Source organism: Aedes albopictus, chromosome 3 (assembly GCF_035046485.1).
Source record: "Aedes albopictus strain Foshan chromosome 3, AalbF5, whole genome shotgun sequence".
NCBI lineage: Eukaryota > Metazoa > Arthropoda > Insecta > Diptera > Culicidae > Aedes > Aedes albopictus.
In genome coordinates this window covers 386,260,516-386,285,923 of record NC_085138.1, presented here as the reverse complement: position 1 = coordinate 386,285,923, position 25,408 = coordinate 386,260,516, and the positions used below count along the sequence as shown (strand labels likewise).

Here is a 25,408-nt window from a genome sequence, read left to right as displayed (position 1 = left end):
CCTCCGAACCAGCCGAACGTCGTCTGTTCCAACTCTTTCTACATTGTTTCCTGAGTTCCGCCAGATCAGAGTTCCACCAAGGGGTTCCTCTTGTGATCTTCACAGACCGTAGAGGACATGCTTCTTCAAAAGCTTCCATTATGAAGGTCGTTGTAGTATCAACGGCATCATCTAAATCACTTGGAGTGTCAATGGATGGTGAGTATCCATGAAATTTGGCCGCAACCAAATCAGTAAAAAGATCCCAGTTTGATGACCGGGGATTCCTGAAACGCAATGTTTGCGAAGTAACATTTAAATGTTCAAAAACGATGTAGCAATGGACAGATAAAGATTCTTCATCTGACACATGCCAATTGGTCAACTCGTGACTAATTCTTCTAGAGCAAAGCGTTATGTCTAACACTTCCTCTCTAGCAGATACCATGAAGGTTGGGCGATTGCCTATGTTAAGTAATGCAAGATCTGTACTACTTAAGTACTCCATCAAACTGGAGCCTCTCAAGTTAATGTCTGAGCTGCCCCAGATGATATGGTGAGCATTAGCATCACTGCCAACAATTAGCGGAAGGCCTTTTGAAGTACAGTATTCGATGGCTTGTTTGAAAGCATCCATAGAGGATGGTTCATCATGCGGTAAATAAACCGAACAATAGACGTATTTCCTGTTGAGGTTTCCAACAGATACATCAATTGTGATAGCATATACATCTCCGGTGGTTAGTTCAGAGATGAGTGTAGCATATATTGCGTTGTTGACAAGCACACAGGCTCGAGGCATGACACGCGAGATTTGCCATTTCATGTTTACTGAAAGTAGCAAACACCGGGTTCACAAGGTTTTCTCGATAGAAATTCCCCTTACGAAAGTAGGGTTCTTGGATCAAGGCTACTTGGGCTGTACCATTTTGCATAAGTCTGCAAAGATTGATCGTTGCTGTTCTTTTATGTTGAAGATTGATCTGAGCTATCCTAACAGTAGCCACTACTCAAACTAGTTAAGATTAAACTCTTCGCAATAACAGGACAACAAAGAACAACAGCAATAAAACCAGATCGGTATCGATTGGAAAACGCCAAAAGCGAGGATACGCAGAATACACTGTGTAAATCGCATAATGCGAAACCATATAGGTGAACATTAAAACTAATTAACAACTTCTTCACTATCCCGCCCATATTTAAACTCAAGTAAGACTAGAGAAGGGCAGCTGATTGTCTCGCAGAAACACAAGGTCCACTGCACCATTGCTCCGGTTAGCGCAGTAAGGGCAAACAAAAATACTGTGGAGGGTGCCCTGGTACTCCACAGGCTCCGTTAGCGGTTAGGTTTTTATTAGACCCCCCTAGCCATTCGTTCCTAGGCACGGTAAGCATAAAGCCGCATCACACCATGAATTGGCCGGGGTTCTGCTAAACCGAACTAAGCGCCGAAAACTTTATTCCGTGATAATAAAGCTTAAAGTTCAACCACTCACAAATAAACAACAGCTAATATAATTTGAAACTTTTCCACACACATGTAACTTACAAGCCTTTATTAATCTTCAGAAACGAAGAATACACGTAAATTATTTGAAATCATTGATATAATTACATTTAATTTTTCAGTACTTCGCACTCAGTTCACTCTGGCTGAACAAAAACATTGGAATATGGTTTATAGTTCAGTGTGGCTGACTGTGTTTCTTTGTTTCATAGAAAACCATTCGGATTGTGAAAAAAAACTCGAATTTTCATCGTCCATGAAGTTGAAATCGATATCACTCACAATTCTTTACATGAATCAGAGAGGACGCGTATATTATGGTAGCATAGAGGTCTCAAAATAGGTTGAAATATGAACGGCGGAAGCCCTCCCAGCTCAGCCCTTCCCACCTATGTTTTTTTATAGGCGGTGCATGTGCAGGCACAGAACAAGAGTGATTATGTAAAATGATGTCTTTGCATGTCCTGAGGTCCTGAGATGTGAAAATGGAGCAATTTGTGTACTTCAAATTTATACTGGTCGAAGAAAACCATGAAAATGATCTGCCAAAGTGAACCAAGACAAAAAAAAATCGAAAATATTAAAGAGATTCGAACTTGGGTCCTTAAAGTGATAACCGAGCACGTTACCTCTAGGTCATTTTACTTAGCTGAAGGTTAGTTGCTAAGTCCAAATCAAGTTCTAAACATTCTTCTCTAGCATGGTTTTCGTTAACACGTTATTTTTCGATCAGCCAAAGCGAACCAAGTGTTTGATTTTTTTCAAGCTTTATTATTCTTATTAGCCTTGTTGTTCAATGACGGCTTCTGTGTTAAATTATCAATATGAGGTGTGTCGACACAACGCAGGTATTTAAAACCAGTTGATTTTTGTATTTTTGAGAATAAATAGATTCTAAAATGCAGTGGATTTGGTTCGGTCTGGCTGAATGTGATTTGGAAAAATGGCGATCAGCACCATCAAAACATAATTGTATCCTCCAACATCCGTATTTCTCATAACGTGTTCAATTCTCCCCCAGATTGTTACTATGAGTCGGTTGGAAGTAAGAAATTTGACGGCGATGAGCATAACTTGAAATGTTCTTCATCTGGACCAAAACTGGAACATTTCGATGATTCTATGGAATGGTTTACAGTTCACTCTGGCTGGATGCAATTTTATTTTTTGTATGTTCTGCCAAACAGAAATTTTGAATTTACTCCACGAAGAGCTGTCAGAATAACTGCATTTTTACATGGAAGGAGGATCATCAATTTCTTCATCCAATGGTAAAGAAAACTCAATTTTTCAAAAAATGGTCTTTAGTTCGGTTTAGCAGAACCCCGACCAATTAGGCGTCACATGTTGGTGGATTCTTACCACCGAAACAGGCGGTCCGTAGTGTTATGCTTAGCCAATTGAGACAATCGCTACCGACACTAAACAGCTCTCTAGGCTGATCGAGAAAAGAAGTTAATATTGATGATCAACTTCATACGGGCTCGAACAGCCGAAAAAATTACAGTTATCTTAACTCAATTGCTTGACAAAGCAATTGCTGAGCTGCGTCACAGTGGTTCAGATTCAGCTGCCTTACCTGCACTGTTATGTTACACTGTTAAGTTTTTTTTTTTTAATTCAATGCCAACAGAAAGCACTAGTACTGCTATAAGTGACTAACCCCTTGTTGTCAGTAAGCATACCTATGTACTTATACGACCATCGCGTTCCGTACGACTATTCTTAAATTGGATAACATCGAGACAACGCGTCGCTATCGTCGACGTCTACGTCGTCACTGATTTCAACGTGGGTCGCCACATCGATCTCACGATTTGCTGCTCGCATATTTACTTATGGAGGGCTTAGATGGGCCAGTAGAAAGATAGCACCGTACTTGATTATTTGAAATTCTTAAGTGAAACATCGGAACTAATTATCTGTCTCGATCCGTAGCACCAGAAGAACGAGGATTCAAGTCGAAGTCGAAGTCCAAGAAGCAGAAATTAGTCCCAAATATCTGCCTTGGCGACCCGATAGGAAGAAGATTTCCGTCATATTATGCATTAATGGTCTGGAATGGCCTCACAAAGGTGTGCTGTTTACATAGTGTTAATGCTATACTAATGCTAGCTTACATGTCAGCTAAATGAAGCGAAATTGGACTTATAATTCTTGATCGAATAGACACAACTCAAACTTATTCCATAACCCGAGTGTAAACCCAGCATTAGGGGTCGTCCATAAATGACGTAGAATTTTACGGGGAAGGGAGGGTCTCGGATTATGCTACGATCCATGCATTAGGTGTGGGAAAATAGGCTACGAGAGGAAAGGGAAGTGTCAATTCGTAGAAAAATGTCATTTTTGGACGGCCCCTTACGTATCACACGAAGATACACGCTGGCTAGCAGCCTAGCAGGATAGGTTAGATAGAATGAATGCTGCAACCGGCTGCAATACTCTATATGTACCTACCTACAATGATATTAAGGACAAACGTCTTAATATCCCGGTTCAACAGTGCATCAAAACTTCAGACGCACAAATCTCAAGAAGCAAGCTTCAAACAACAATGCATTTTGTTATTCTGTTCTTGTTCATTTTATTAGCTTAGAATAAGAAGCTTAGGTGCGCTGGTTTTGTTTACGAAGAAATTTGTGCCCTCAAAATCGTGAGTAGGTGCCAAAGTCGGCCATTGTGGCGGCCATATTGGGATTCTAACAAGTCTGTCCTTAAGTTTCGGCGAGAACGCGATGAAAACGAACGCGTGCGCACTAACGCGCCAACATGCTCGGTTGTCGATGTGGTGGGTGCGATGCGACGTATCTACCGAGGCGTATATCCACCATAAATAGGTCTCACGCTGCTATGCATGCTGTACTACAGATGTGTTTCCAATTGCGCGCGGGATATGGGAACCATTTTCATTCATGAGTTGCTAATCAAACGAAATGTATTAATGTTTGATTGATTTAATTTAAGTTCGACAACGTCTCCGTGTGGTATGGCGAAGATTGGATAACGCATAACATAGACCTCACTGAGATAATTTGCCTCTTCCCAGCAACTCTCATCCCTACATCCTCGTGGAACCTGCTGGGCTGTGAGCAACTTTAGGAGGGAAGATCGAGTAACCATCCCGGTCGTATTTTTTACGTTTCACAATATTCATATCTTTGTACACTTGGTACAACTCGTGCACCTGCGCCACACTCCATTTTCTTGTTTCCCACCGAAAATTGTCCGCAGCATTCTGCGCTCAAAATCTCCGAAAGCTTTTCAGTCTACCACCTTCAACGTCTACGCCGCGTAAAGGGCAACTGGAAGTATCATCGTCTTATATAGAGTGAATTTCGTTTGCGATTGCAAGTTACGAGACATAAGCTGTTTACGCAATCCGTAAAAGGCCCTATTCGCAGCTGCAGTACGCCTTTTCACTTCACAGGAAACGTCATTGTCACATGTCACAAATGTTCCAAGGTAAACAAATTCTTCAACAACTTCAAACACATCCCCATCAAGATCCTTAGCACTAATACCACTAGACCTGCCTCTGTCTCTACCCGCTTTTATGTACTTCGTCTTGGTAGAGTTAATCTTCAAGCCTATCCTCGCTATCTCTCTCTTCAAAGGAGCATAAGCATCCTCCACTGCCGTACGATTGACAGTGTTGGGAATACTCGCTTGCAAGAGTGATACTCACTCGCTTCTATCTCAGTGCAGAAGCATGCTATCAAAAAATGATGTTCGAAGGGCTTTTAGATTGTAGTTTAATCTAAAACTTTGCCGAATAAAGTAAAGGTCGCAGACGCATACCAAAGTTGTGAGAGAGCTGTGAGTAGGAGGTGAGTAAAATTCGTGTAATTCATACTCACCTCGTACTCACAGCTCTCTCACAACTTTGGTATGCGTCTGCGACCTTTACTTTATTCGACAAAGTTATAGATTAAACTACAATCTAAAAGCCCTCCAAACATCATTTTTTGGTAGCATGCTTCTGGACTGAGATAGAATCAAGTGAGTATAAATTTTCGCAAGTGAGTATTCCCAACACTGACGATTGATGCCGATGAGATCAATATCGTCCGCAATGCCAAGGAGCATGTGTGACCATTTGATGATAGTGCCATTTCTCTGCACGCCTAATCACTCTTTCGAGTGCAATTTTGAACAGCAAATTTGAAAGAGCATCACCCAAGCTGAAATGCGAGGTAGACACTTCATTCTTCTTCTTCTTTATGACTCGACATTCGCATTGAATTTTGGTCTGCCTCTCTTCAACTTAGTGTTCTTAGAACACTTCCACAATTATTAATTGAAGGGCTTTCATTGTCTGTCATTGCATGAATTTGTACATTGTGTGGCAAGTACAATGATACTCTATGCTCAGGGAGTCGAGAAATTTCTCCCGACCAGGACGGGAACCGAACCCGCCATCTTCGGATTGGCGATCCATAGCCTTAACCACTTGTTCTTGTAGGGGCCCATATAGCCGAGGCGGTAAACGCACGGGTATTCAGCATGACCAAGCTGAGGTTGACGGGTTCGATTCCCGGTCGGTCCAGGATCTTTTCGTAAAGGAAATTTCCTTGACTTCCTTGGGCATAAAGTATCTTCGTGCCTGCCACACGATATACACATGCAAAATGGTCATTGGCAGAGGAAGCTCTCAGTTAATAACTGTGGAAGTGCTCATAGAACACTAAGCTGAGAAGCAGGCTTTGTCCCAGGAGGACGTTACGCCAAGAAGAGGAGAGGAGAGGAGCCTTAACCACTAGGCCACTATCCACTATCTGGTGGACACTTCGTCAGCGACCCGAATTCTTGATTTTGATCCATCCAGCGTTGCGCGTATCAGCGTAATTAATTTCGCCAGAAAACCATGTTCTGACATTATCTGCCCAAAGCTCATTTCTTTTCACTGAATCGTACGCTGCTTTAAAATCAATGAACAGATGCTGGGTGTGCAAGTTATTTTCCAGAAAATTATCGGGAATCATCCACAGGCTAATCATTTGATTCGTTGGCCCTCAATCTGTTGAACAGGACACGCGACAGCATATTGTATGCCGAATGTAAAAGGTTAATAGCTGTAATTGGCACACTTAAGCCTGTGCATTTTCTTGTAGATTAGGCATATGAGGCCATCCCACCAGCTGGTAGGCAATTCTTCATCATCCCAAATCTATACAATAAACTGGTGGATTGATTGATGTAGCTGCTCGCTTCCGTGTTTAAGAAGTTCGAACGGGATCTCGTCCTTCCCAGCAGCCTTGCTGTTTTTCAGCATTTTAAGGGACTTCTTAATCTCATCCAGTATTGGTGGTTCCACTGCTTGGCCGTCATCCATTATGAAAATCCTGTTTCTGGATGCTCCTTCATTGCATTGTTGCCATTCAACAAATCTTCGAAGTGCTCCTTCCACTTGACTGCCACCATTGTTTTGTCTGTCAGCAAATTTCTTTCCCGGTCATTGCACATGGCGAGCAGTGGCGCAGTTTTGTGCCGCGCGCCATTGACAGTTGCATATAACCTCCACATATCATTCCTGATCATACTTTCCTGCGCTTCAGCAATCACACTCTCTTCGTGGTACTTTGCAGCAACCCGTTCGGCTGACAAGCGTTAGGGTAAAAGGGTATAATACGCCCCACCGGGGCAAAACGCCCCCCTTCATTTTCTAGCGATTCAAGCGCTTTTTGCATGCGGGATCGATTGGAAATCTTAAATATTGATGATTAATTGCCATCAAGCTGATCCGTTAGTTGATTGGTATAGAAAAGCAATAAAAATATCAAAAAGTCTGAAATCAAGGCTTTTGGCGTAATATTTTACCTCTTGCAAGCTGGCTTCATTGTAAACGAAGCCAGCTCTGTTCGCTTATGTTACTTTTATGCAGTTAAACACTTGTTAAAAGGCCCTCCTAGGATAAGCATGTGGTAGAATTGTCCCCTGGTACAGTTTATCACGAGGCTGGACGTGTTTCTTTTGATGGGGCGTATTGCCCCGTTTGTTTTGATGAGGTAAATTTTGGAACGTTTTCGGAAAACGTTTCAAAGCTTCCATAGCCGCCCCTCCAGAGGTAAAGTTCTCATGCAACACTTCACTGACTTTAGAAACAACGATTTGCAGTGGACAATATATGGAATAAGGCGCCAATTTTAGATATATTGCCATTTCTGCTTAGGGGGGGCATATTATACCTGTTTACCCTAGATATGCATCGTTCTGTTGTTCGGGAGTCTGTAGAACCTCGCATCTATGACGTCCGTAAAATGTCGCTTGTCGACCAGCACGTGGTATATCTAGGAGCAAGTTTCATCACTGGGTGGGGTGCCGTCTGGTGTGTTTTCGGATATTCTTACATGCGACATGCGACAAGATCCGACTTTCCAATTGGTGATTTGTTTTTGCATGAAGAAGAAGAGCGATGGTGTTTTGAAAAAATCCTATCCCTATAACACAAGGGGAAGTTTTTAAAATGCCTCTATAAAATCTAAAACAAAATCTAATTAAAAACGGTTTGATGTACAGTCAGATTTTTTTACGCGGGGGATACGTACCGCGTAAAAAAAACTCAGTTCAAAATTCGAAAAACCGCGTAAAAAAAGTCTCACCATTTCTCGACGAATCATGCAAAAATAAGACGATGAAATTTTTTTATATGAAGTTTTCATTTACGCGGCCGCGTAAATGAAAACCGCGTAAAAAAAGACCTGACTGTACGGTGTTAGACTTTGAACGGACTACAAATTAAGTACCTTATCAAGAAAAAAATGTTAAATTTAAATTTATACGTTCAATATGTAGTCCGTCCAAAGTCTAACACCGTACATCAAACCGTTTTTAATTTGATTTTGTTTTAGATTTTATAGAGGCATTTTAAAATCTTCCCCTGTGTTGTAGAGATAGGATTTTTTCAAAACACCATCATTCTTCTTCTTCTTCTTCATGCAACATCAAATCACCAATCGTCGTCCCTAATTCGTTGCTGGGTATGTTGCCGTTGAATCAATCCGTTTGCGCTACTATGGCTTTTCTTGATGTTTGAAGATTTTTGGCAGGCTAACTTACCAGGGCCGCGCTACCTACATTGCGTTGAAGGGGCTGCCTCTTTAGGTATAGCTGATGCGATACAGCAATTCATACTCACCCGCTGGATGCCAAAACAGACGCTGTTTGAGCCGCACCTCCAGACGCTCGCGGCGTACTTCCTCAATCTAGCTGAAGTCAGAAAGACAACAGTGCCGCGGCTCAGTGAAGAGAATTGTTAGACAAAAGAGGCACAAAACAAGCAACAAAGAAGACGCGGCGATTACTCTTTATCCCAACTGGTAACAGATAATGACATTAAATTTAAAATTTTGATTCACTGCCGCGGCTGCATTACCACACTCTTAGAAAAAAAAACATGTAAAGTAAATTTAAGTTCACTTGGATACACATAGGGATGGTGGGGGTAAAATGGACAGGGTACAGTTTCATGGCTTTTATTGTTTTTCAAATGTTTCAACGATTGAAGCTTATGCCTAAGCATGAATCATTATACTTTTGCTGATATTGAACATTAAAATTAAATAAACCTCTTCAAGATGACAAAAACTTCAAAAATCACGTGAAAAATCGGAAATGATGTAAAATCTGCTTATAATTTCTAAGGTTTTTTCGTAAGTTATTTTCAAATTATTACAAGTTTTATACCCTAAACCAATAAAGTCCACGTGAAAAAATATATATAAAAAAAATTTAAGTTTTGTAAAAAAAAGTTTTGGAAATAATTTTAACAAAATCAGACCGTGGGGGTAAAATGGACAATCGGTTCAGATTTCACCAAAATTTCTTTTTTTTTTTTTGCAAACTTCAGAATCACCAGCTGTCATACCTATCGTGAGATAGTTGAAGTAAAAAGTTATAAAAAAAATATAACAAAATATAATTTTCATCCAAAACAGTGCTATTTTTATAATAATTATTTAAGTGTGTTTCAAAGTTTGTATTAAAAGTTTGAAAACAACAAAAAAAACGTATCGTATGAAATTTGATAGTTTGTATTTAAAATCATAGAAACAATATGCTGTTATATAACTTTTTACGACTTGTTCATTTTACCCAATCGATTGTCCATTTTACCCCCACCATTTTTTCATGCTATTTTGATCTATTTTGATGCACGATTTGGTGAAGGAAATAATCAATGAAAACAATATTTTTTAAATGCAACCCCTTACAAGATTCCTAGAGTATATCATACCTTCCATGTTACTCGGAAAAGCAGATGGATTTTGTCGCATTTCCGTGGGAAACGACCAAAATGCTTAGGTTGTCCACTTTGTCACTTTGCCACCCTGTCACTTTTGACACATTCGTCTGTGAAACCAGGTGTGAAGGCAAAAACGGAAGATTTTTGGGACTGTTTGAGACACGTACGTTCCGAACCGTCATGTTCGATTAGGGAATACCCGCACAATATTTTACCAAAAAAAAAACTTAATATTATCATTCTCATTTCTTTCTATAGGGTTTTTGACAAAACAGATTCCCTTAACATTCATTCGCTTCAGGAAATAGACATTCTCATTAGATTTTTGATACATTTATTTATGATTACCGTTGCTTTCCGACCATAAATTATTCTATTTTCCTGGAATTTTAATAAACTTTCCAATATTCTTGCCCTTTTTCTTTTTGTCAAATTTTAAATTTTAATAGATGGATTTCTTAGTACGCATACAGAATAATTTCTATGAAGCTGGAATAAACCTTTTTCGGTAATCAGTTGGCACCCTTATTAGAAAGCAGCTACGTAAATTGAGATATTGTAAAATAAACTTCGTATGAAGGAGCTTCACTGTATGTTAAAAGTTCAACAACTGCTGAAGAATGTACTCAAAATTTGGAGATATGTAACAGCACTTCAAACGAACTGCACTATTCCGGAGAAACCTGTAGCCATCGCATGTATCGGCAGGAGTACAGAGTCCAGTACCCGCGAATGACTATTCTTATCGTGCGACTTTCGCCAGTGTAGGCGACCGCCGCCGTCAGTCGCGTCGATTGCCAATACCCACCTACCTAGTCAAAGCTCACGATAATTCGGCTGATTAGCATGACCATCAGTTCAGCCAGCCCCAAGTCTAGCTGACTGGGTGGCAAAAGCCATAAATCGCGTCTTCAAAACCACCGGTCCGGGTTGTGTCACGCGTCGTCGTCATCATCATTGCAGAGCATATTCGTGAACGGTGGTGTTTGCTGAATTACACGCGTATCGCGTTTGCCGTCGCGGCGGCGTTCGTTGCTCGTTGGTTGGTTGATTGCTAGCTCTATGTATGGAAATCGTTGTATTTGTTGATAAGCGCGCACGAAAGGCCGTCACTACTGGCACTGTCTATATGTAACTGCGGAACTTACCATTTGGAAGCTCATTCAGTGTCGGGCCGGAAACTGTGTCAGACGGTCGCAATCGCCCGAGTTTATCCCTCCTTTCATTCGGATTGCTCCCTGTTTAGTGTGTTTTTGTTGAGTGCAGTGAACTTTGAGGCTAAAGAACTTGAAAATGTCCGCTGAAGAGTTGAAGCTTGCCGACGAGCTGTTCGACGATGCCAAGTACCAGGACGCAGTCGAGCTTTTGGATAAGCTTAGCGTATGTGCACGTCATGTGGCGTAATAAAGAAAAATTCTAAAGTAAATGTATACATTCACAGGAAAAGGACATAGTGGAAGTGCAGTGGCGTTTCGCTCGGGCAGTGTTCTTTGTGTCGAAGCAAACCAGCAACAACGACGAAAAGGCAAAACTCGTACGGGAAGCATTTGCGTACGCTCAACGAGCACTCGAGTTGGACGACAAGAACTTCGGAGCCAACAAGTGGTACGGAGCTATCCTGTCGGAAAAGAGCAATCTGGATGGGGTGACCGAGCGGATCAAACAGCTGGAGAACGTGAAGAAGCACTTCGCCGTGGCCGTGGAGTGCAACCCGACCGATCCCGGTATCCTGCACATGCTAGGGCAGTTCAACTACAAGCTCTCCGAAGTGAACTGGGTCACACGGAAGCTCATCAATTCGGTGGCTTCCAATGCACCCACGGCCTCGTTCGAGGAGGCTCTCGAGTGCTTTGAGAAGGCCGAAGGACTCAAGCCGGGCTTCTACAGCCAGAACCAGCTGTACCTGGGCAAGACCTACCTGGCACTGAAGCAGAAAGAGAAGGCCCGTGAGTGGCTACAGAAAGCCTCGGAGGTCGAAGTTCGCAGCGAAGACGATCGCGTGTGTCGTGAGGAAGCTAGCGAAGCGTTAAAAAAGCTATAATTTCTATTTATTGCCATACGATAATTTATAAGTGGGAACGGTGTGATTTCCATACAGCGTGTAGGTAATGATTCTTTGCACGCCAGTGTGCTTTAACACGACGCCGACGACGAATCGCCGATACGAGTCATTGAATTCTAGCTAAAGCGCGCGCGCACGTAGTCGAGAGTGAGAGTTTTTGTTTTCCATCTTCAGACACTACCTAACTGTTGATGACTGTAATTTCTCGTTTTAATTCTGAGTGGTGTGGACACAGTCAAACCGGATCCGTGAGAACAAATTATTCACACCGCGCGTGTTGGTGGTGCTTTATCTTTCCGTTATTGTTGCGCTTGATAGATGCCATAGTGATAAATACATGAGTGATATTCACCCCTGAAAGGGCAAATCCGGCTTTTGTTTCGCTTGTTGATGAATGCCTTCGGGAAAAGGTTTCCTGCTGTACAATACAACCTCTCACCCGAACAGAAGCATGCAACTGGTTTACAATCCCTTTTCTATTATCTTATCATGGCAAGTAGCGTGATATCTAGGTTTCTGTAAAAGTTGTTTGTAATCTCGATTTACTGCGTGTCAATTATCTATCGATTTATTGAGATAAGGTTATGAATTGTTTTGTTGACTGTACCTACTGGTTTATCTTCAATCTAAATTTACTACTTCAATCCATCGTCTCTATATAAATAGTACATTGGCTTGCTTAAGCTTTCTAAATGTCAAGATTAAAACATTACGCAGAGCTGAAATCAAATCAAAATTATCTCGCGTCTGGATCTTAGAATGTTTAAGATTAGATAGTGCACTTGAAAACGTGGGAAGGGCTTAAGCAAATATCATTTTATTTTATGGAGAAGACATATCTTTATGAATCTAACGTCTATGTGTCTTTATTGTGATTATAGAACGAAGCCACATCTCGAATTTCCAAAAGCACAAATCAGAGGAACCAAATGACTGATCGCCCTGAAAACTTGATCGATTGGTTACCACCAGCAGGTGACCAATCGATCAACATTTCAGTGCGATAGGATAGTTGGTTCTTCAGATTTGTGCCTTTGAAAATTCAACGTGTGGCTTCGTTCTATATTCACCTTAACTGTTTTAACTGTGACTAAACTCCAAACTCTCCTTATCCCTTCTTAGGAGTCTTAGAAGAGATAAGGAAAACAAATGAAAGCCAAAATGAGAGTTTAAAGCTATCAGAGAGTTATAGGGAGCAGGCTGGTAAAGAAGCAAAAATGCGCTGAGGTAAGGACGAGAGCCTCTTGCTGGACGGACTTGAGGCGATTGAAAGGTGGAAGCAGCACTTTGATTTTTTTTTTTTTCAAGACAACGGAGGAAATAACTACTTCAGCGCAGCAGAGGACGGAAATGATTCAACTTCCATGCTGAGGGAAGCTAGGGATGCTATTCATTAGCACAAAATCAACAAAGCAGCTGGTAGGGATGGTATCGTAACAGAATGCATCAACATGGGCCCAGAAAAGTTGTCCTGTACCTGTACCGAAAGATAATCAAGATCTAGAAAATAGAACAGCTGCCGGAGGAGTGGAAATATTGGGCGAATCTGCCCCATTCATAAGAAAAGCAATTATTAGAAACGTGAGAACTTTCGAGTGATCACCATTTTGAATGCTACCTACAAAGTGCTATCCCAGATCATCTTCCGTCGTCTGTCACCTATAACTAATGAGTTCGTGGAAAGTTAACTGGCTTCCCAAGTAACCACATGCATTATATTTTAGCTCGTTACCAGTTATTTGGATACAGTGGCGTAGCCAGAAATATACTGTGGGAGGCATTTTCAACGACACTCACACTTCGTCAACAATGATGCCATGTACAATCGAGTCGTAGCTTGAAAATAGCGGCGCAGCCTTTTTGCCTTTCTCGTACACTAAGTGTACTGGAAAGGCTATATGTTCACTCCAAAAATGACTTTTTGATAGAAGGCCCAGAGAGTCGAGTCACATATACCAATCGATTCAGCTCGAAGAATTGAGGTGATGTCTGTGTGTGTGTGTATGTGTGTGCGTACAAATAAACTCACATCACTTTTTGGCAGTAAACCTTAACCGATTTTAATGACCGACGGTTCATTCGACGCGGAATCTGGTCCCATTGTTTCCTATTGAAAATGGTTCGGATCGGTTCAGCCGCTCCGGAGTTATGGCCATTTAGGTGTTCCGGACCGGTACCCCTGGAAGGGGACATGAAAATGCAACAAACCCATGCATGCGACCCATCAAACCATTTCCGATTATCTGTAGAACGGTAAGCAGGAAAATATTCGCAGACCATATCTGAACCGGTAGTGTTCCGGAACCGGTTCTGGGTGTCCCGCCGGAAGTGGCCAATTATACAAGAGAACCAAACCCATGCATGCGGCACATCAAACAACGGCATTTTCGATAACCTGATTAACGGTTAGCAGGAAAACAGTATCAGACCATATCTGAACCGGTAGTGTTCCGGAACCGGTTCCGGGGGTCCCGACGGATGTGGCCAAATATAAAAGTAAACCAAACCCATGCATGCGACACATCAAGTCACGACTTTTCCAATAACCTGATGGCCGGTTATTAAGGAAGTAGGTTCAGATCACATTGGGGACTGCCGGCTGTATTCCGGAACCAGTTCCGGGTGTCTCGCCGGAAATGGATAAATATAAAAGTGAACCAAACCCATGCAAACGACAAATCAGAGCGCGAATTTTTTGATAACCTAATGGAAGGTAAGCAAGAAACTAATCTCTGACCATATCTGAACCGGTAGTGTTCCGGAACCGGTTCCGGATGTCCCACCGGAAGTGGCCGAATATTTTTTTTCTCATCTGTAGAGCCTTTTTCAACCGCTGCGTCCATTATTTAAGAATAATGTGGTATGACCCATATTTAATTTGGTGCTAGTCAAATATCCTGTCACAATTAAGGCTTTTTACGGCATCATTAGCATCGGCAGCCATGTTGGATTTGTGGCTTGAAATTTTAAAGTTATAATTCTCTGCCACCAAAGCAAATATTTGCACGAAAAAGTATCATCCTATTGCTCACTCGTAGTGTTTGCAATGATACTTTTTCTGCTGCGTTGCTACAGGATTTGCCGTTTTTCATCACTTCAAAAACGCGAGGCAAACAATCATTGAAAAGCAAAAAGTCAATGATTCGTTTGAAAGCTTAGTGATGCAGCATGACACCTTAAGCTGTGACGAACAATGTTTGATGTAACACCTGATCCCAACTAGGCACAACTCGTTTTATAAAGTTTATCACCCTGTTGGGATTATTACTCCAAATTTCCAAGGGCTCTAGAAACCCTTTACCAAATATCCCCAATCCGTGATGGTACAGCACTCCGCAGTTGTAGAGTAAATGCTCGGCAGTTTTGTTTTCCGTTTGACAGGAACGACACTCGGAGGATCGGATTGTTTCAATCTTAGTTAGATAATATTTACTAGGGCAGTGGCCAATCATCAAACTAGTAATTACCCTGAGATCTCTTTTGTTTAGATTCAATATGGACCTGAATTTTTCTGCACCTGGCTTTTTTGAACCTTTTCGCTCGCTTGGATGTATCCGTGGCATTCCAATTAGATTCTACCGTGGACATTTCCCAAGTTTTTAGTTTCATCCGAAGAGCACACTCAGGAACTCCACAGAAAGGTTAAGGGCCTACAAAGCTAGATGCCGCACCCTGTCTGGCTAAATTGTCGGCGTTTTCATTTCCCAGAATTCCACAATGACCGGGCACCCAGTATAAAGTTACCTCATTCCTATTGGCCAATTGCTTCAGAGAAATAATGCATTCCCAGACTAGCTTTGATTGACAAGTGAAAGCTTTTAGCGCATTTAGAGCCACCTGACTGTCCGAAAAAATACAGATATAGGCAAACCTATAATTTCTTTTCAGACAAATGTTGGCACACTCTATAATAGCTTAAACTTCCGCTTGAAATACAGTGGGACTGCATCCCGTTGGTATAGCCTTACTGATACCAGGGCCAAAAACACCAGCTCCAGTATTTTCTCCCGTATTGGACCCATCAGTATAAAATACAATAGAACCTGGACGTAAACTTGGCCCACCAGCATCCCAAACATAGCGACATGGTTTCATCACTTAGAAGGGAACATCATAGTTGGTCTTCGTTATCATCCAATCTGCTACTATTTTTATGCCCATGTTCAATTTGAAGTCTTTGATGACCCTCAAATGTCCAACAAGATCCCCGTCTAGGACTTTATTGTAACGTATAAACTGCAGGGCACTTTTTGCTGCTTGTAATTTAACAAATTGATGCAATGGCAGTATGTTGAGAAGGGCATCCATTGCTCCTGTCAGCAAGTCTTTGTAGCTTACTTAGCTTCTTTTGAGAGGTTACCTCATTTGTTATGGGCCACCAAACAAGTGAAGCATAAGTAATCTTAGGCCGGACTATTGCAGCATAGATCCAGTGAATCATGTTAGGTCTAAGACCCCAGATTTTTCGTAAGGCTTTGCTGCAGATCCAAAGGGCATTGGTACCCTTGGTTAAAACATTGTTTAAATGTGAATTCCAATTCAGTCTTTTGTCCAAAGTTACCCAAAAAGGTTCAACATCTTCTGAGTTCTGAATTTGAATTCCATCTAAAGAAGGTTCAGTGAGATTTATTTTTAACCTTCTAGAAAAAGGTACAATTACAGTTTTTGAAGGGTTTACGTCCGAAAATAATAGTGAACCAAGCCATTCATGTGACACACCAAAACGCTGCTTTTTCGATAACCTGATGAACGGTTAACAAGAAAATAGTCTAATACCATATCTAAACCGGTCTTCTTCCGGAACCGTTACCAGGTGTCCCACCGGAAATGACCTTACATAAAAGAGAACCAATCCCATGCATGCGACAGAACAAATAACGGTTTTTCCGATAACCTGATGACTGGTTATCAAGAAAGTAGGCCACATTAGGAAATGCCAGTAGTGCCAGAACTAGTTCCGGGTGTCCCTCCGAAAGCGGCCAAATATAACATTGAACCAAACCTATGCATGCGACACAGCAAAGCGCGGCTTTTTTGAAAACCTTATAAAATAGGTTCAGACTATACAGGGTGTTAGGTACGTGAATGCGAACTTTTTAAGGAGTGATTGAGGATCATAAATGGTGAAAAAAATGCCTACGCATATGGTCAAATCTTAACCGTTACGTAGTAATTGAACTCTACATGTGTTTGACTTTGCATGCTTCAAAATAGCTATAACTTGAAAATGGTCAATCTTATCGCAGCTTTTGTACCCTCATTCGACAGATCATTAAATCATCTTTGAATCTATTGGTTTTGTTAAAAAAAACTTAGTTTTCTAAAGCAAATAAGCTCGAAAGTAGTGTTTTTTATTTGTTTCTGTAAATTATTTATTAAAAACAAAATACTTGTTGAAACATTCGGAGCATTCGCAGCTGCTGTAGTATTAAAAAATGAACGGCCGAAATTACTTCAAGCAGCAGCCGTTTTTCTGGGGAATTCTCCTCACCTGAAAACAATTACTGTTAAATTGCCAAATGGAATTCATTTCGCAAATTTTACTTACATTTGCAGGCGATGTCAGCGTATTTCCTAAACAGTACTGTGCCGTACTGTTCGGTTTATGGAAAGTCAAATTTTTTGTCTGTAAACGAAATATCGGTTCTATTTCAAAACAAATGTAAAAAAACTCATTTTCAACCGACTTTTTCGGTTAAGAGGAAACAAACTAATTTAACCTTCCAGCGCGCGCGCCATCAAACAACCGAAACTGCACCGCGCTCGCGCTGTATACGAAAAGCGAGGTTTTTTGGTAGTGTTGTACTTTTTACAACAGCGCGCGCGCTGAAGGGTTAAAAAAAATTGAAACCCCCTGAAACCTGCTAAAACTACAGTAATGAAGGCACGCGGCGCCGTGTTGTTCTACTATCTTTCCTAGCTTTTTCAGTATTTAAACTATGAATTATACTGAATTAACAAATTTAAAATAAGGGTATTTTGTGCATAACCATGATATTTTTGAGTAAAAATAATGATGTCCAAAAACTACGTGCATGAAATATGATGTATATTTCTAGAAGTAAATTTAATTATTATTATTATTGGCTCTTTATTATGGGGATTTTCATCCTGGTTCATCCCCCGGGTAAATTTAATTCGTGAATGGTAATTAGGTAACCAGAGGCTGGTTCATCCCCCGAGTAAATTTAATTCGTGAATGAGTAATTAGGGAATACTTATGCTAAGGATTTTTTTTTTACTTATTTAATGATGAAAATTTTTAGTTTATTTTTATGATCAAAACATATTTAACATAAATACTGTTGGTAAAAAATATAACTAAACCAAATATATCATAGGAATATTGTGACTGATGACTCGAATAGATGTTGATATTGTACACCAATCAAAAAATGTACAATAGATCACTTCGCCGAGGGGGCTTTAGTTGGCTTTAGTAGGAAATTTGAAATAGCCAGAGCCCCATGCCGATGGCGAGCCCAAACAATAAGCTTAAGACATTCCCTTGAAAGAAAAAAAAATCTTGCAGGAATTCAGGCTGTCTTTGGCACCCTCTGAGACCTTCCAGGTTTCTGCTACAAATCCGAGTACATACATGCGCTCTAAAAACACCTTTGAACCTTGAACTGGAATCTATCCCCGCTATTATGTGTAAATTCCCAATAACTTACAGTTTATCTGTAATCAGCTAATTTTCAGATCCCCACAATTATTACTCGCGCATGCAAATATGTAATCAACGGATAGACTCTGTTCGATCAGCTTTCTAGAGAAGCCGATTATCAGAATAAATATGACGTAAAATTAGACGTAACAAACAAAAACTGCTATATCAGGTGATGATTACAAAGTAATCAAAATCATTCCTAGCATAAAACCTAGCAATCCATTTGAATTATCAACAACAACACCAGGTTTCCCAAATGACTACTATATTGACAGAGCATACTGTAGACATCATAAGGAAGGAGAATTTTGAAACTTTTCAAGTGTACCTACATTATTAAGAATTGCGCGATAGGGTAACGGTTGAATTTTGGACCCCTAGAGGACATTGGTTTTAATTCAATTCACATCAAACATATTCAGAGGGTATTTACACATAATGATAATGTTAGTATGTTCGTAAAAGCCTCCACTGTCCGTTAAAAATACCCACAAGATGATTTCTGGTCGAAAATTTGATGAAAATAACTGATTTTTGAAGCTTCAGTTTTCACTGTTTTGGACACCCCAATATATGTTGGACCTTCTTCAGTATATATTTTGGACACCCGGTGTTTAAACTCGTTTGAAACTATTTTGGAAGAATTTGTCGCTTCAATATGCTGGATCACATCCTTATTACTTGATTGACAAAGGCTGATTAGGCGAACTTTGCAAATTTACTGCGCTAGAATGATTAACGTTTTTGTTTACATCCGCAAGTTTCCTCAGCACCGCAATCGCTTTTTGTAAACATGAAGCGACACTCGCACGGATGACGAGATTGGCAAAAAATAATTTCAAGGCAAATAAGGATATTTCCAGTGAGGAAATGATTGCTGCCCGTGCAAAGCAATCTTATTTAGCGAATGATTCTAAAAATTTCCGTTATCTCATCATTAAACCTGTGTAAGTTGTGATAATAGGACACAGGGGGTCCAAAATATATGGGGGTCCAAATTATATTGGTTACCCTATTCTTGAGATATGGAAGACACAACATATGATGGAATCTGATAAAATTCGAAAATACCAGTGAAATACTAGGAAGAACTTCAAAACGAACTCAATATAGGAATACTTAGAGACAACTGGGAGATGCTTAGACACTTCTTACAGGTTATCGAATCGTCTTACCGCTTTGAAACTCGTTGCGGAATAACAATAAAAAAACATACCAAAATCGACATACGACGAACTCAGACGTGATTAGAGAGAGCCAATTTACAAATTTCGCACCTGAAATGTGTCATCTGCTTTTCTGAATCTGCCCCCCATGTATCACTGTAAAGCTAAACGATGTTTGTAGAAGTAATTATCATAATCAATGTTCCTTTCGTCAATCTAAGAACAGCTGGAAATATGAATGCGAATGAGAAGTAAACAGGCGTTAAGCTTTGAATGAATGACGATGATAAATGCAAGTAACGGTGATAAATTCAGCTCAAATTTTATATCCGCCATCCATCGAAAGTACCGTGGTATGGGGTATCATTGTTTGAAACTGTAGTTTTCATCACTATTTAACGTTAAAATTCTATAAATATCTGTTATAAATTACAATTTTCGTAGTTGTTTTATTTTGTTTTTTACCCTTCTTACACCCATAAGAAGGGTATAAATACCGCTCAAAAAACCGACTTTCGATCCGAGGCCCGCAGGGCCGAATCTCATATACCAATCAACTCAGCTCGACGAACTGAGCAAATGTCTGTGTGTGTGTATGTATTTTTTTTCTTCTAAACCATAGGGGGATAATCTGCAAACAGACACCCTAACAGGAAGGTTAGGATAGTGTGGGGCTGAGGCCGTCTTCTACTACAATAGTAGAAGCCAGGACTACTCTCTCCTCGACCCACTAAACACATTCCTATGGTCGCCAAACCCTACGTCTCTCCGGAACCACCAAGAAGGTATTGCTTCAGAGAGGGGCTAGTGCATATTGCACCCTCAAGGTTAGCTGCGTAGCCTGCAGCAATGAACATCGATGACTCGCTTTGGAGAGTCCATCACGGTAACATGCTGGCGCTTAGCCAGTTTCCCGAGTGGTCCTCACCACTCCCTTTGTCCTCGAAAGGCGGGCAGGGTCAACCCCGCCCGCGCCCTACTGCTGAGCGGACATCAAGAGCTGATGCCCACATGCAACCCGATCTGACCTGCCCGTAAGGAAGGGTATCACTACCCTTCAGGCCCTATCAGATGCATCCGTAGGTTGCAGACAGCAGGGTCTCACCTACTCCGACCCTTGCCGGGGACCCCTTTCCAACCACGGGCTCGGATCCAACCCAGTAGACCGACGCCACGACAGCACCGCTACCGGGACTTCCTCTCCGCGGCCACTTAATCGCTGTAAGGGTCGATCTCGACCGCAGGGCACCGGTATGACCTACGAAGCCGACTTCGAACCCCTGGACCACCTCTTGCACTGCATCTGGACTAGCCATTCTCCGAGTCCACGCGCCACCTCCTCTGTAGCTCCCAGACGATATGGGTAATAGCCGTTGAAACGGCGTTCCAGCCAAACTCATCCCTACACATCCTCTGGACCAAATTGTCCGGAGTTGTGTCCTCCCCGCATGTGGCAAGCATGTGTATGTATGTGTTTTTTTTTTCCTTCTAAACCATAGGGGGATAATCTGCTCAACAGACACCCTAACAGAAGGTTAGGGTAGGGTAGGTCTGACAGGCCGTCTTCTACAACAAAAGTAAAATCCAGGACTACTCTCTCCTCGTACCCACTAAACCATTCCTATGGTCGCCAAACCCTACGTCTCTCCGGAACCACCAAGAAGGTATTGCTTCAGAGAGTATGTATGTATGTGTGCGTGTGTGTGTATGTGTGTGTGTATGTGTGTATGTGTGTGTGTGCGTATGTTACAAAAAAAGTCACGCACGTTTCTCCGCCGTCTGACATCCGATTTGTATTCTCTTGGCTCCAAATGAAAGCTACAACATCCTAGTAGAACCCTATTGAATTTTATTACGATCGGACATTTGGTTACCGAGATATCTTTCGAAGAGTGCTTGGAAGTAATATAGGTTAGCTTTTTGAGAGATTTTTGACATATAGCATATTAATAAATATCTCAGCCGACTGTCAACCGATTTTGGTTCTCTTAGCACCAAATGAAAGCTACAACATCCTAGCAGAATGCTCTGAAATTTTATTTCGATTGGACATTTGGTTATTGAGGTATCTTTCGAAGAGTACTTAGGAGTTATACAACTAAACTTTTTGAGATTTTTAACAAAATGTATCATATTAAATATCTCAGCCGTCTGTCAACCGATTTAGGTTCACTTGGCACCAAATGAAAGCTACAACATCCTAGTAGATCGCCCAGAAACTTTATTTCGATTGGAAATTTGGTTACAGAGATATCTTTCAAAGAGTACTTAGGATTTATACAAATAAACTTTTTGAGATGTTTGACCAAGTGCATCATAATAAATATCTCAGCCGTCTGTCAACCTATTTGGGTTCTCTTAACATCAAATGAAAGCTACAATATCCTTGTAAAAGGCCCTGAAATTTTATTTCGATTGGACATTTGGTTACTGAGATATCTTTCAGAGAGTATTTCAATAAATTCTTCTTTTTTTACTATTATATTCGCTTGTTATCTTGCATGAGCTTTTGACCAGTCCAAGGAAAATTATTTTTCTTTAAATAATGCTGACCTCATATAAAGTGTTTACTAGCAGGTTATTATTTTCCACAAAATTATAAATAACAAATTACAAATAAACAGGAATTCTATGAAAACTAACAATATGTTAAATGAAAGCTTTGAATTTATATAGTGGGAAAAATGCAAAAGCCGGACAGCCAAAATAACTAGTTAATGCCAAACCCAAGTAACACACATGTTATATAATAGTTACGACAGCGCAGGTTTTGGTTGTATAGAAGTTTATTTTACGTTATTTCAACACAATGTTAGAATTACGTAAAATAAACTTCTATACAACCAAAACTTGCGCTGTCGTAACTCTATTATAACATATGTGATGCTTGGGAAAACTGATTTACATAGTAATATCATTTTTACACCATAACCATGAATACCAAGTACTTCGGAGCTAATTTATTCGACTGATTTAAATATATTAGACAAAGTGTATCTCGCTGATTTTCTACCCATTTGTTAATCGATTCAAGATCTTTTGGCAGTTAACAAAAGATACAATATTCCAGAATATGTAAGCTATTTTTTAAATATTCCATACAAGATTCTAGGAGGTGTCTGGCATTTCTGGTAGTTAAGTCCATGGTCCATGATGCTATTTTGGAAACCAATCCACTAGATGCCAAATCCACAATATTTTCTAGAACTTTTGGTTAATTACACAAAATAAATATGTTAAATACAAATAATACAACAACAATTTTAATAAGTGTAAGAAGGGTTCTGTTCACCATAGGTGGATTAAATCGGGTTTTTTCTGTTGTGATTGCAACCGTTTACGTTAGTTTTTATTAACCATCTCAATTTGTATCAAAGAATCTTCTATAGTCCGATTCGAACTAAATAATTATAGAAATAAAAAAATAATAAAAAGAAAATCGCGTTAAGTACTGTTTCTTTGAATTCCACTAAGAATTTGCATCCTTTGACAGATACGTATTTCGACCTCAACTGTAAGGTCGTCTACAGTGTCTTGTACTTGTCTCGAATTGAGTCTGTCCTTAAGATTATTGTTGTGGTACCGCATGATTACATGATATATTATGGGTCACTCAAAAACCCAACATACACATCAAATATTTCGAAATGCTTCCAGCACAAAGAAAAAAACAGCAAACGAAATTGTTGTATTTCAGCACAACGTTGCTGATCAACTGTCAAAATTGCTGAAAGGTTCAGCAAGTTGAAAAATAATTGGTGCTGTTGAATGAAATCAGCACAAAAAAAGCACACAGTTTGCTGAATACCAGCAAAAAAATGCAGTATAATCCAATTTTCCCAGTGCACTCGATAAATATTTAACAAAATCCCAGTACTTGGGCATATTATAGCCCAAATCTGCTAAAAACTATAAAAGTTACCCCGTTTTAAACACATGCAGTCGAATATCACAGCGTAACAAAAAATTACTTTTTGTCTGTCTCAAGAGCAAACTTATGTGTCTCCGAAGGATTTTGGGCCGCTGAATCCGAATCCGGGCTCAGATTTGCTCTAACACGTCACAATTTTGAGCTATACCTCAATTTATAGGGCAAAATATGCGATTTTGGGCTTTTTTGACAGCAAGTCATTAAGCAAGGAAATATTTTTTTTAAGCAATCAAAAGGTTAATTGGTCAATTAACATCTAAATTAACGACTCATGCAAAATATTTCGTTTTACCTAATCAAATTTGATAGTTTTAAGCGATTTATGTTAGGTACGATATTTCCCATACAAGTCACCCTCCAAAAATTGCATGCAAGTTTTCATACTAACTTAAAATGCTAAAATCTATCAAATTTGATTAGGTTAAACGAAATATTTTGCATGAGTCGTTAATTTAGATGTTAATTGACCAATTAACCTTTTGATTGCTTAAAAAAAATATTTCCTTGCTTAATGGCTTGCTGTCAAAAAAGCCCAAAATCGCATATTTTGCGCTATAAATTGAGGTATAGCTCAAAATTGTGACGTGTTAGAGCAAATCTGAGCCCGGATTCGGATTCAGCGGCCCAAAATCCTTCGGAGACACATAAGTTTGCTCTTGAGACACAAAAATGTTGCGCTGTGATATACATCAATTTTACTGCAGTTTTATCTGACACAGTAGGGATGATCTGAGATTTATGTCTTCATACATACACACTAAGATTATATCGCAGAATTCTGTGAAAGATTTGACCGAAACAAACCGGTAAAATATGTTTTCACAGATATTTGTGTGAAATCGAGGTTTTCCAATCCAACTGTCAAAATTTCACCGAAAATTCGGTAAAGGTAACCAAATTACCAAATTCTGTGAAATTTCTACATTACGGTTCGGCGAACATCAATGTTTTCGTCGTAAATTGCGAATTTTACCGAATTTCTGTAAAACCAGTAGTCGGCCATATTGCCAAACGCGGGTTATCAAAAAATGATAGTTTTTTATTGTTGTTTCGTGATGGCCATCGGTCAAGTGAAAAACAGAAGAATAAAACAAAAAAATGGAAAATTTGGACGATTTCCCACAACAACACGAGATGCTGGTTGGTATTTCCCGTAAGTACAAATTGCACATTATTATTTGTTTGTTTTCCCTCTTGCAGTCTGCTGATTCTGCCGGACAAGCTGCCGGGTTGAAATACCCGTATATGTCTTTAGTGTAGAATTAGCATTTAAGTTAAAATACACATAAATAAAAACTAAAAAAAAACGTTATGTCTTCGCGTTGCAACATCCCGGACGGTTACGCAAAATCAATTAGTTAAGTCCTGTTAATTTATGTGCATTTGATCATCTCAATTAATAATACATTTTGAAATAAATCCATAAGAAGCTTATTTCATTTCGGATTTGATTTGAGTGAACTGGAAAGTAATACAAAATTGTTTGGTGAACTGCAAATAGTTCAACTGAAAACACCGTAAATATGTGCATAAATCACCGAAAGTTCTGCGAAACCCACACAAACAAACCATCAATCCACAGAAAATCTGTAAAATATATCACCGAAATATTCGGTGAATTAGACAGTTGAGCATTTTCATTCTTTACAGTATGTTCGGTGAATCAAAAAATCACCGAACAGTTCACCGAAAATTCTGCTGTTGAGATTTCGGTGAAATTTCACAGAATTCTGTGATTTATTCTTAGTGTGATACTATACCTACCTAGTACAAACAGATGCGGTGCACATAGCAAAACATTTTGCCACGTTTAGATAGCTATGCATTTACAGTTGATTCCATGAT

The 25,408-nt window shown here is 40.0% G+C and overlaps 1 protein-coding gene across 1 annotated transcript; it reads left to right on the top strand.

Moving 5' to 3' along the window:
- Positions 1-10,567: 10,567 nt before the first annotated feature.
- On the top strand, positions 10,568-12,163 carry LOC134289671 (regulator of microtubule dynamics protein 1-like). Its single transcript, XM_062855894.1, has 2 exons — positions 10,568-11,114; positions 11,176-12,163. Exons 1-2 carry the CDS (start codon positions 11,028-11,030, stop codon positions 11,773-11,775), a joined length of 687 nt encoding a protein of 228 aa, XP_062711878.1. The 5' UTR covers positions 10,568-11,027; the 3' UTR covers positions 11,776-12,163.
- Positions 12,164-25,408: the final 13,245 nt, after the last annotated feature.

Coding starts and splice junctions, on each gene's coding strand:
- LOC134289671 (XM_062855894.1), top strand. CDS start 11,028: ATGTCCGCTGAAGAGTTGAAGCTTGCCGACGAGCTGTTCGACGATGCC. Junction 11,115..11,175: donor AGCTTTTGGATAAGCTTAGC/GTATGTGCACGT, acceptor ATACATTCACAG/GAAAAGGACATAGTGGAAGT.